The sequence below is a fragment of the Myxocyprinus asiaticus genome, chromosome 28, assembly GCF_019703515.2.
Source record: "Myxocyprinus asiaticus isolate MX2 ecotype Aquarium Trade chromosome 28, UBuf_Myxa_2, whole genome shotgun sequence".
Taxonomy (NCBI): domain Eukaryota; kingdom Metazoa; phylum Chordata; class Actinopteri; order Cypriniformes; family Catostomidae; genus Myxocyprinus; species Myxocyprinus asiaticus.
Window position 1 is genome coordinate 3,461,214 of NC_059371.1, and position 13,571 is coordinate 3,474,784.

Below are 13,571 nucleotides of genomic sequence, written 5' to 3' on the forward strand. Positions count from 1 at the left end.
CTGGGTTATAATGTCCAGATGTGTATGTGACATCTTACTGTGTTTGTGTTTTGTGTGCTCTAGCTATGCTGCAGTGTACCGTGAGTTTGAACGCACCATTCTGGCTGCGAACACACAAGAGGATCTGAAGTGGTTTAGTAATAATCACGGTCCGGGCATGTACATGAACTGGCCACAGTTTGAGGTACACAACATTCAATTAACAATTACCAACAGAGAGTTTGTAACAGTTTTATGCACTTTTCAAGTTGCTTGGTTTAGTTCAAGTGATCAAGGTTAAGTCTTTCCTCGTAATACACATTACAGTGTTGCTACAATGTAAATTACACAAATCAATTACACAATCAATCAATTAGAATCACAAAGAGTCACAAATGTGGGTTTGTATTTTGTCTTAAACTCCTATTTTAAATATACATTTTTGTGAAAAATCTCCTTTAATATATCACCATACATTTGTAATAGTTGCTGGGAAAACAATTTATTGAGTACAATTTCTGTTGATCAAAATAAAGATATTTTTGTAAATTTTTGTTGTTTCACGCATTGTGTTGCATAATTGTTTTACTGTTTAAATTATAACAGAAAAGCATTCATTTGGCTCATACACATTTTAAATACAGATACAGTGTGTTGTAGAAAATGCCTTTTATATCTTACATAAATATATTATTTTCAAATCAGTGTCAATAAACCAGACTGTTCACACTGTAAATTCGACTACAGTAGGTCGAAAATTTTGCTGCTGAAATTAGTCTATGCTTTCCGAAATATGAACCACTGCCTCCAGTGGCCAAAGCTATAAGTGTTGTTGAATTGAAATGTCCACTGGGTGGCGCTAAAAGCGAGTTGTATTTTTGGTAGTAAATGATGTGATTCAATCAACAAGAATGCATATTTTATTGACCATACAGCCTAACCCAAACCCCAACTCTAAATGTAAACGTCAGTGAAATACCAATGGAAATTTAAAGTGTAAACGCAACCTCTGAATCACGCTCACAGGGCCGTTTCAGGGCATATAGGGGCCCTAAGCGAAACCCTACTTGTAAATGTGGTTTCATTCTTCCTTCCCTCTCAGGCCACAAGGGGGCCCCATATACCTGTCTAATTGAGCCAACAGATGCCTTAGTCTTTCTCGTAGATTTTAGTATTTTTAAAAATACAAAAACAAAAAATAGACCTTGCTTTGTGGTGCCACCTTGTGGCTCGCGGGCCTTAAGCACCCACTAATACCGCTTATAGCTAGAAACGGCTCTGCATGCTCAACTTTGTTTAAGTGAACACGATTACTTCCTGGTTTATATGGGACCAAAACCCGTGTCTCTGAGACTGCTTGTGCAACATGCTATCAGTAGCACCACAGGGAAAGGTGAATACATGTGCATAGATGCAAGAATGTCTGATGTTGAATGGCACTTGTCAGTGACTCGGCAGAATGGGGTCGATTTCAGGGTACATGAACATTTGGAAGCAGCGTGTCGATTTCCTGTGTGATCATGTTGCAATAAACATCAAGTTCCTATTCTGACAACTTGCAACTTACCAGGTATAAGTCAAGCTTTTTTGTTAGAAACAATTTTTCTTTCTCTTGTGAATGTGTCTCTGTCAGGAATATAATCCAGAAGCCACCAATGCTGTGGCCAAGAGAGAGAAGAAGAAGCCAGATGGAGTTGCTCCTGCGACTCCCAACACAGAGCATGGAGGTCAACCGGGTGACCGTGGCAGGTCAGACATAATTTCTGCTTTCACACTGGTTTCTGATGTCCTCTCTTGTACTTTCCACTATATCGTTCTCTTTTTAAGATGCAGACAAAACTGTTTCCTGTCCTTAAACTCAATGACTAGACACCTGTCTTACCTACACTATTAAAAAATGGTTTCAATGGTTCTTTGATGCACCTTAAGTTCAGCAAATAACACTATTCCTGGATGTATGGGACCTTGAGTTGCTACATGGTTCTCTGGAGATTAAACAAGTCATTCATATGACATTGTATCAATTGTTTCAGTGTTTATTGAAACTTACAGTTTGAACTGATTCAAGGAAATGATTTGAACTTACCAACTCTAATGCCGCTCTAACAACTCTAAGTTTAAATCAGAGATGCTATTAAAACATCTCTGTTTTAATGCTCCTATACTTAAGTCGAAAAAAGAAAGGATTGCGAAACTACTTGCTCTTTAGGACAGGGGTTTTCAAACTGGGGTCTGGGGTCCCCCAGGGGGCCACAAAGGGGGTCAGCAGAAGATTTCAAAATATAAAATTTAAAAAAAATGTATTTTCCATTTTATATGTGTGATTAAAAAACACAAAGTGATGAAAGACAGCTGTGCAGAGCTAATAAAGCAGAAGCTGGATTATGATTGATTAGATGCCTGAATTTAATGAATGACAAGCTTACTATGAGTTTTTCTGGACAGAATTATCGCTTATGCTTCAATTTCTAGATATCGCCCAGTCCTAGGTGTCATCTGTTAACAGACAAAAAGATAAAACACTCATGGGTTCTTTGAAGCCCCAGTACATTGATGGTTTTCTGAAGAAAATGTTCTCCTATGGCTGTAAACTGAACTTAGATTTAAATTGAATTGAATCTAATTTGAGCCTTTATTTTTAAGAATGTACAATCAGCAGAGGAACTGGTTGTTGTTGTTTCATGTTCTTGCTTATATGATGTGTCTTGTGTTTTTGTCTAGTGTGAGCAGCTATGATAAGAACCAGACGTACTCTACAGAATGGTCTGATGATGAGCAGCCCACCGGATACTCGGGGAATGAGACCAACGGTGGTGCAAACTCTTTTGAGGATGACTCAGGCAGCAAAGGAGGCGTGCGGGTGCGGGCACTGTATGACTATGAAGGGCAAGAGCAGGACGAGCTCATCTTCAAAGCAGGTACAGTTTGCTCAGCTAGAATGCACTGCAAAGAATCAGAGGTTAGACTATCACAACAGATAATCACAATGTCATCATCTGTATTATTAAGGCAAACTGGAGTAAAAATAATGTTTTATTAGCATTAATGTTTTGCAAGTGATGAGCACAGCGACTGTCAAAGAGGTTGTCAACTTAGCTTAAACTCTAAAACCTGATCTAAACTATTGAAGATCAACTGACCTTTTCAACCTTGTCTTGTAGAAACACGTTACTGTACCTACAGATTGTCAGTTTATAAACACGTACTTTTTGCCCTGTTCCTCACAAAATGCTATCTTATGACATCTTAATGCTTTTACTATACTAGAGCTGTCAAAAGTACCAATTCTTCGGTACCAAGTCGGTACTAAAATAAAAAAGATGTAATGATCCCAGTGTTTCTGCAGAACCGGTAGTACCAAGCACAGACTCTATTTGGTACCTGTGCGCTGTTTGACTGACACGACTACTTTCAAATGCTCACATGCTTATTTGAGTTTGTGCTCTGCTACTCCTTTTACAGTGAAATGCACAATTAGTCAAATTAAAATCATAATATGTCCTAGTGTGATTATTAAACCACGAAAGGCTGCAATCTTAGTCTGCATTGGAGCTGTGTACTTTAAATAAATGTGTGAAGCAGACCACTCATACACTGAAAACAGAGAATCATTCACGTTATATGAGATTACAAAGCAGAGCACTAATCCACTGTGAAGCACGCAGCTTATGTAGACCATATATTTAAATAATTAAATCAAAGCATTTGTGCCTTAGCGATCACACTGGGCCTTGCAGCGAACTGTTTATTCATCAGAACAAGGCAGGAAGCTTCCGTCAAAACCACACGTCAAAATAAAAGCTCTATTCTGAATAAAAGCTTGGTGCCTGAAATTCAAGAAATTGCAACATAAATATATTACAACTGTGTAGAAAAATGTAATATTTAGTAATATTAAAAATAACAATGAATAATGACTAATGAATAATGATAATAATAATAAAAATTAAGCAATATACCACAAGCAAGAGTGTATTTGTACTGAGTAAAAGTTTGTTAAAAAATGCAATGGTATGTTGAAAAGTAGTTGTTTTATTCTTTACTTGTTGAAAGCTTTTTAAAGTTTTAAGAATTAATTTGATTAGAAACCATTTTGATATTGAATGAAATTAAAAACATGGAATTCTGGATAAATAATTAAAAAAAAAGAAAAAGAAAAAAACATTTTGGGTCCAAATAAAACAGATTTCAATAGGGCCCTGCTTAAAAATACTTAATTGAGAAACAGTTGAAGGAAACATGCATTCCTTTTTATTTGTTTTATAATTTATGCAATATTACATAAATGCACTGAATTTATGTAAGTTATATTATGTATGACACACAGGTGATGAATTTACAAAGATTGAGGAGGAAGATGACCAGGGCTGGTGCAGAGGTCGCCTGGACAACGGCCAGACGGGATTATACCCGGCCAATTACGTTGAAGAAATCTAATCAGTTGACCAGAGGAGACCGCACCATTGGAGGCAGCTCTGTTTGTCTGACCTAATAACATGGCAAAAATGCCAGAGACTTCAAATGAACGACTTTCCCTAAAGATGTGCAATGCAGTCTTGTTTAAAATCGAAAAATCTTAGTAACTGATAACCACATTGTATATAAATTAATCTTGTCTGGTAGACGGGACGAGCTTGCTCACAAGTAATATCTATTTGCAAATATTTACAAATTATATACACATACATCCAAACACATAAACCAATAAATGACCAGTCAGTTATGCAAATACAGGATTATTTGTGCGACTTACAAGTTATTTGAAATGATATTACTAACATAAATATAGAATACTGTTATTAACACAATATTCAACTGAACAGACCTTCATGTGGCCACTATGTGTATTTTAAAATATGTATCAAATCACTTTAGAAGAGTTTGTGTGTGCATTACCGGGTACTTGTCCAATGTCTAGCAACTCAGTCATGGTGTCTAAACAGAAAATAACAAACAATAACACTATTCGGTTTTCTCTCAACATGTGTTCAGGCCTTGTTGCGCTGTGCATTATAGTTGATATCGTCCTTTTGATGTCTGTGTCTTATGCATTGCAAGCATGTGCTATGGAGCATGTAGCTCTCAATTCTTCTGGCCATCTGTTCTGTATGCAATCCCTACAGTGACCACAGAGGGCAGCAGAATCACATCATCCTCAAACCAGGAAGTGAAGAAAATAGAAACTCTCAGGCTATGTTCAGAATGGAATACTACTTACCCAACACTGCACAGTATACACAGTATACTGCCTACTGTTTCGTTGTAATAACAAGTGAAACTGTAAAAATTATTCCACGATAAACATTTCAAACAGTAGCGTACTACATAGGTGTCCCGTTACCTCGTAATGTTGCAATTAATTACGGTTCATTCATCACACTGGAAATGGAAGGTCATACTGTATAATGCAAATGTTGAATTCCAGGCATACAAAAAATCACATACTGTGATAAGTATATAAGTTATATAATGCAGAAATAGAAAAAAAGAAAGAGTAGTATGTTAATATGCAATTCCAAACATGGCCCCAGTTGTTCCTAGTCTTACAGTTGCTGCACTCCAACTGCAGTGTCACCTCATGTTTGTTGAAGCCTTGTGCTGTTTTTAGTTACTCTATGAGTAAATTGTACTATACAGATATTGTGTTGTCTCATAGAGCCTTTCAGGAAGAGAAGGTCTTGTCTAAACATATCTTTATCTATTCATGGTCACCTCGATACTAAATCAAGGTTCTTCAGAAGGACATAAATATTTTCTGAAAACAGTTTGGGCTACATACGTGCAGCACATTTTAAAAGACAAAATCCATGAGCATAACAAATCATAAAGTTAATTTGAAACACAGATGTACAAAAATGTCATGAGGTCAATGCTTAAAACAAGGGGTAAAAATTGCTGATGAGGTAAAATAATTTTTTGAGAAAAACTTAATTCAAGATGTTTTCAGAGAAATCTTATTATAAGTCTTAACTACGTTTATCATGTATGAACAATGTTTAGATAGTTTAACAGAAAAATTACAAAAATATTGATGAAGAAAATAATTTTTTTGCAGTGCAGTTGGACGAATTCTTGTTGTTACATGACCTGTTTACTGACACCCACTGCATCTGTTTCAAGACTGTAGTTTTAAATGCATAATATCTTATAAAATCGCTGATCAGTTTTGAAATAATATCAAAGTTAAAAGTTTATACAAACATTGGTGCCAACATATGATTTGGAGGCAATACAGTAAATTGTTATTCCATTCAATACTGACGTCCTGATGATGGTACGTCCATTATTTTGATTATGCTTGCTGTGCTGAGAACATATGGCACTGTGTATACATGGAGATGTGCATCATTCATGGAGTTTCAGTATGGAAGTTAAAATGTAGTGAACATGATGTGAGGTAATATGTTCAGAGGAAAGTCCCCCCAGATTTGTGATTTGTCCAAGTAAAAATTTCCCAACCTAGAAAAAAGATTTGCAATGTTAAAATATCACGTAAAATGTACACAAAATAAGTGCAGAAGGGTACACGCACAACATGTTGGGTTTATCGTATTGGGGATTGTCCTCTTTAATATATTCAGTGTGTATGAGTTGTGTTTATGTATAGAAAATAAAACTATAGTGTTATAATTGTAAATGTTGGGTAACAAAAGAACAATGCTTTGAAAAAGTGACATACTGTAATGCTCTATAGTTACCATATTGTATTAATTTGATTTGGACTGCAATGAAACTACTTATGTACCATACCTGTATAAATGCGTGTGGGTCCACGCCGTCATATTTGTATATGATGATGTAATTTATTAAGATTATATTCTACTGTAACTGTGTTGAGTAGAGACAAACACCTATGTTGAGACAGTAAAGAAACATGTAATGTAAATGCTATTTTTTATGTTGATTTGTTCTTTATGCAACAAAGGAATGAAGGTTTCTGTTGTGAACGTTTCTCTTGCGGTGTAGAGGACATGTGTGTACGTTCATAGTTAATTGATGTAAATTGACCTCCTTGCTGGTGTAGTGCCTCCTCATCCATGACATGATGTTAATTTATATATGCATAAAGTTAATGATGATGAACATGACGATGAACAAAATAATTTTGAAACCCTGATTTTAAGTTTTTGTGCTGATGTCAATATTGCAATATTAGTTTGGAAGGAGAAACATGTTTGTTGAGAAAACTTGCGAAACATGTGCACTGATTTTTTCTCTTTTTGCTTTTTCTTTATTTGTTTGATTGGCCTGTCCCGCCTGACAGCAACATTGGCTCAACAAATGGTGTGAGTTTGATATGATTAACAAACCAGTGGAGCAGTGGTTCTCAACCCTGTCCTTTTAATGTTTGTACATATAAGTGTAACTGTAGATACAGTGGGGTACGTTTACCAAATGCATCATTAGCCAAATATGGTCTTAAATTCCAATGTTAAAAACATTAGTGTTTCCCGAAATCATAGTTCCAACGAACATTCGCAAACAGCATCGCAAAGTTGTGTGGTTGGAACTAGTGGTGTAGTCATGACCACCTAAACTGAGACCAAGTCAAGACCAAGACCAGAGTGTATTGAGACCGAGACAAGACCAAGACTTTGAGGGGTTGAAACCAAGTCAAGACCAAGACCCAGGCAGGGCGAGTCCTACACTGCATGACACACTTGTGATAAACTGTGGAACATGCAAACCAAAGGCACTCCTCAAATTGATCTGAAAGATCCACATTCCCATAAAAACACCCACAGAAAACAAATGAAGATTCCTCTTCATTCACCTCTTTATTGCCATATATATATATATATATATATATATATGTGTGTGTGTGTGTGTGTGTGTGTGTGTGTGTGTGTATCATGAGAAATGTATTGATAAAATAGTCAAAAGGCATTGCAGAGGTGAATTTTATGTGTGTGAATTTTCCTTTGTTTTCTATGAGCAAACAAATACAAACAAACACTAAGGAGCTGAAATCAACTATCGCATCAGGTTTTCTGGATGACTCTTCCCCTAGAAACCATCATTAAGTAAAGAATATATCAAACAATTATTCAGTACATAAGTCTTCACTTTTCTCTGTTTTTTCTTAAACAATATAGTAAGTTTTTGTTGTTTTTGAACAAACAACAAGCCTTGTATAAATGTGTGCAATTTGCTAACCACATAGCTAAATCTAGAAAATAGAACAAAGAATGCCAAACATAAGCAAAGCAGCCTATTTAAAATGTAAATTTTTCATAAAAGTGAGGGAGCATTACTGCGGCGTGTATAGTATTGTTTTATTAAACATATAAAAGATATTTGTAGAGTAGCTTGGGCATTATGTAAAACTCTGAAGGCTGCATGGCCTATGTGACTATGCTATGGGAAACCTTGAAGGTTGCACATATGCTATTTTATCTCACCTCAGCAATATTATATATAGAATGGTACACAGTGGAGAAAGCATTCCTCAATCACTGGATTGTACAATCTTTAGTCAAACTACTCTATTTTGTTAATTTAACTACTCTATTCTGTTTAAATGAAATGTACACTTTCTTAATAAATAAAATGTTCTTTTTTTAAAAAATAGACTAGTGGCCAGGATTCCACTATTAAAAAGAAGCCAGAAGGTCTGATAACTAATTGTGGCAAACAGAAAAGATGGGAATGCACGCTTTTATGCAAAGATAACAGAAATGTATGCTTATTGGGTAAAAGATGATAACAGAAATGTATAAAAATGAGAGTTTGGAACGGGATAGTCAGATGATCAGCTGGCATCTCGGCTTTGTTGCTTTGTTCAGTAAATTCTAATCTTTGACATCTGGAACTCCATGACTTCGAGAGCTTTCTTGCAAAGAGGGAAAAGACTTCAATATTCCATGACATAATTTATTGGCGCCCAACGTGGGGCTGGAGAAAGAGGCCGGAAAACGGGGACCACAGCAGGCGGACTGACGTGGGCTACACAAAACAACTGGTGCCAAAAATAAGGTAAGCAATTTTTGCTTATGGTGTTTTGTGTAGTCTGCTGTGAGTAGGGCCTTGGTGGTGGTAACTGTAAAGGCCTCACCAGATTCAAACCTAATTAAATAATTGGATAAAATAGAAAAGTGGGTTCCAGATCTCAAAAGCTGTGCATGTGAATGTAAATAATAGAGTAGTGATTAAGAGTATTGAGAAAAGTGTTGAAGTGTGCAAAATCCTGCGGATACAGCTTTCCCTGGAAGGAAAGGGCTGAATTGGCAGGTACAAGCAAGAGGCGTGTTCACCAAAGAGGGGTGTTAAAATCCTGTGGATACCACTCCTTGTGGTGACACCAGTAAGGAGAGAGAGCCCATTCTGAATGGTGGCCCTTGAGCTGGCTGAGAACAACGAGCCCACAATTTTGATGGTTGGCGTTGTTTCTCAAAATAGCACCACTGGGAGGGCTGAATTGGCAGGTACAGATGCGTGTTCACCCAAGAGGGGTGTTGAGATAGTTAAAGTATTAGTTTATAGAGCCCGGGCTGTACAGTGTAGCTATCGGTTGTACAGTATATACATACTGGCTGTGTTGTATTGTTTATAAAATTGACTGCATTGTTTTTATATTAACTGTGTTGACTGCGCTGTGTTTATACTGGTTGTGCTGCGTTTGTATTGAGCTGTGCTGTATGTGTGTGAGATTAAAACTGTGGTTGTGCGGCTGAGTGTGCTGTTATATGCCCATGTAAGTGTTTTCTTGCATTCATTTATGAGCCCTGTGACATGGAAAAACAAGTGTATTAAGCTTATGAGTCCTGTATTTGAGAATTGTGGAATGAATGATAAAAAAAAAGTGTGAAAAAAGTCAGAAAAGTCACACCAAATACTAAGAACGTTCCAAGAAATTGGCTTTGTCGATTGTTTGGACATCTTCCAAACTGTCATCGTTGTGATCCATATAAAGAGACACAATTATTAATTAAGAAACAAAATTTAAAAAAAAACAAAACACTTGTTTCTCTCCCACAGCAGAAGTAAAGTGAGTGGGTGTGTGTGAATAGGAACTCTTTCTTTGCGCTGCTCCTAACTGAGAACTGATGTGGAGGCTGTCAGAGCTTGAGAGGGAACGTTTTGCCTGAATATTAGTTAGTCAGAAGAGAAGAGAGAATTTGAAAAAACATTGATAGAAGCAAAAGCGATTAGCAATCACTTCTGGAAAGAATCTGAATATATAGATGTTACAGGGCAGGTAAGGGAATTGACAGAACAAAAGAAAAATGAGTTTCTAAGGAAATTGACTAAAATCACAAATCTGAGGGAAATAGAACAGGAGTGGCCAATTGTGGACTGGCGAGCAATAGTAAATAAACATTTGACTGTTAGGTCATTGGAAATATACATGGAAAAACTTTGCATTCCAAAATCCACCCTATTGGATTCATTGTTTGTGTCGGCAGAAATCCCCACTGGCCCAGTGTGTGTGCCTCATCTCAAAAGGAATTTGGGGAGCTGCTGGCCAGAGGGAGTAGGAGGAGCAACAATCTTAAAACACATTTACATTGTTGTAAGTTCATGCACATGACCAGTACAGTGGAAAAGTAAGGTGTTATTATGTAAGGAGGAGAGTGGAGAAATAACGATCAAAGAGACTATAAGAAGGTTGGTAGTAACAATCGTTTTAAGAAATGACCCTGAACAGATACAACATATGTGGATGGAAATACACAGGTATCAGAGAAAATAAAAGGAAACAGTACATTTAGCAATCAGCTATTGCAGCTAATGCGTACTTTTTTGGAGAAACAGAAGAGAAAAAAGAGGAAAGAGAGGAAGGAGACTTCCTTGAACCTTTACATTTAGAGTACTGTGCTAGAAGTGAATTAAATATTTCTGTGGCTCTGTGGGGAGGGTGTCATGTAGAATTAACCCCATTTTTCACTTATCTACACTGGGCAGGAGGAATAGCTGCTACAGGTCACTGGTTTGCTGAAGGCAAGCTTTGGAGCTTTGACATAATCAGCCTAAGTGGAGACATTATCTGGATGCAAAGTAACTCATACTGGTTAGGAATAAAGGAATTGCCTATAAAACTTTTAACCAGAATACAAGTAAATTCTGTTTTGAAATACCTGAGAAAGACTAATAAAATACCTTAAAAATTGTGACTAGTCCTCAACCCAGCGGAAGTCAAGGGTAGGGTTCTAATAGTGGCCCTTGTTTGACCCGCCTGGTGAAGACTAGTTAAGAATAGACGCGAGCTGGGGTTAGAGAGGTACGTTAAAAAACATAAAACACACTGTGATAATAATTTCAAATAACAATGGCATTAACGCCTGTAGAGGCATCAACACCTGTAGAACTGCTAGGGTCAGAACACCCAATATATAAAGACATCATAAGAGAATTTTCTAAAAAGTGGGAGAAAAGAACAAAAAGCTTAAACACAAAGTGGTCAGCAGAGGGAACATATGATGTGGCTATGTGTAGAGAAATGGTGGCATTGATAAAAAATCATAAGGCCAAAGATAAGAGCAAGAAAAGGGAAGAAAAAAGGGAAAAGGAACAAGAGGTACTGAATTTATTCAAAAACCATGGAATAAGATTACTAAAAATTAAGAGACAGCCAAAGGGGGAAATAATGACAAAACTGAAGTAAAAACAGAGAGACCGCCCCCCTATGCACCACCTTATGACCCATCTGGAAAGCAGATGCTTGTCATAATGGGCCAGTAGAGGTAAGAAGTCAGGTAGAAATAGAGGATGATGCACACAAAAGGGATGATGAAGAAAGGGAAATTGAGATGTCAAGTTACAGGGAAGAGTCAAAAGCACAAAACAGAAGGGGAAAAAGAATATGAAGACACAGAAAGTTTGAATCCCTATCAGAATTTGTTACAAGCACTAGAAGAGATGATAGAGAGACAAAAAGAAGAATGTGAGAAAATGCCAGAGGAAAAATTAACACCTAACAAAGACCTAGCAGGAATAATGGATGAACTTGAGCAAGACATAATAAAGACTGGGGAATGAATAGCAAGAGAGAAGCAAGCCCTGAGAAAAGAACTGGCAAAAATGGAATTTAGAGAAAGAAGCAGACAATCAAAGGTCAGAGCCCACTCGAACAGCCCAAAGAGAGGAGAATATAAACATGTCTCAGGCAGACTATTCCTTGAGGATGTGCAGAAGGAAGAGGAACCATGCTGGACACGAAGTGGAAAGGGCAGATTAATAAGATCCACAAGCAGCCTGCATCTACCCAGTGGAAACCTGAAACAGTGTCTGATTCTAATCAAGGAAAAACAAGGACAGTATGTGCCATGGGCCAATCAAGATCTTGATGTACTGATAGCCCGCCTTCCTGACATCCATGAGGGGGCTAGAAAATGGATCAGAATGGTGGAAGAAGAAACAATTAGCAAGCTGCTGGCGGTTGGAGACATCAAAGCACTGCTGGCTAAATGCCTGGGAGGATTCAAGATGAATGATATCCTTGGAATGGTGAATCTAAACCATGCAATTGACAATCCAAGAATTGATGGGATCCCATTTGACAGGTATCACGCTGAGTTATGGTTTGCATCGAGAAAACAATACCCAATGCAGATGGATCCGAGATCCCTGAAAGGAAAACCAATAGGTGAAACAGAGAATCCTACCACCTACATCCAGAGACAACTGAGACGATGGAAACAAGAGCTGGAAAGAAACCCAGAAGGAGATCCAGTGATGACAGCATTGTTCAGAACCACCATAGTGGATGCCATGCCAACAACAGTGAAAGCCAAGCTGGAAGATGTGGTTGGACTGAACTCCAAGACACAAAAGGAGTTCTGCAACCATGTGGCTCATGCTGTGGAACAATACAGGAAGAATGAACCAAAACTAAAAAACCAAGAGAGAGAACTGCAGAGAAAGCTGGCACAACTACAACTTGAAGAACTAACTAGCAAGAGGAAGATTAAAGCTGCAGTCGAAGACAAAGAAGAGGAACAATCAGCAGTAATGGCTCCTGTGAACATGCCTGTACCTGCTGCTCAGACCACAGTAGTAGCACCTGCACCTGTTGTCCAGAATGCGATGGCTACTGCTGGAAATACATCACAGCCACCAGCACCAATTGTAATCTACCTAAAACCAGAACAATCAAATAACAGAAACTGGAACAGACAACAACAAGGAGGAAGAGGATGACAGAACAATGGCCAGCTGAGAACTAATGGCCCACCAGGAATATGCTGGGGATGTAACAAGCCTGGACACAACAGACGAGACTGCCCTACTAATCCATGGCAAAAGAACTAAGCACCAGGTCCAGTCAATAATCCATGGCAACAGTATGAAAACAGTATGACTGGAGGGACGGTGCCGCTGTGAACGCAACTCTCACGAGACCCAAGATGGCGGCTCACTGCTGCTAGACAGCTGATCCAAAACAAACATTTCTCTTTGGATTTAAAACCTTATTTTTGTTTCTTTTCTTTTATCCTACCTTTTTTTTCTTTTTCTCTCACTCAAAACCAGACTATAACATCAAGCGACCTGGACCATCTGGAAGAATACATAGACTCTTTGTGTTTCAACAGACTCTGCATTATGAACAAAGATAAAACAGACAACATCAAAAAGGGGAAAGCCGACTCCAC

At 37.7% G+C, this 13,571-nt stretch overlaps 1 protein-coding gene and 1 long non-coding RNA gene across 3 annotated transcripts in view; one reads left to right on the forward strand and one right to left on the reverse strand.

The window, feature by feature from the left end:
- pacsin1a (protein kinase C and casein kinase substrate in neurons 1a) overlaps positions 1-7,096 on the forward strand; it is a 56,215-nt gene extending 49,119 nt beyond the window's left edge. For both annotated transcript variants that reach the window (XM_051659851.1, XM_051659852.1), the window contains exons 7-10: positions 64-184; positions 1,613-1,728; positions 2,701-2,897; positions 4,307-7,096. In XM_051659851.1, coding sequence (XP_051515811.1) covers positions 64-184; positions 1,613-1,728; positions 2,701-2,897; positions 4,307-4,416 — 544 coding nt within the window. In that variant the 3' untranslated portion in view covers positions 4,417-7,096. The remainder of the gene's footprint in view (positions 1-63; positions 185-1,612; positions 1,729-2,700; positions 2,898-4,306) is intronic.
- Positions 1-13,571, reverse strand: part of LOC127418969 (uncharacterized) — a 983,530-nt gene that overhangs the window by 104,628 nt on the left and 865,331 nt on the right. The gene's annotated exons all lie outside the window — the stretch shown is intronic.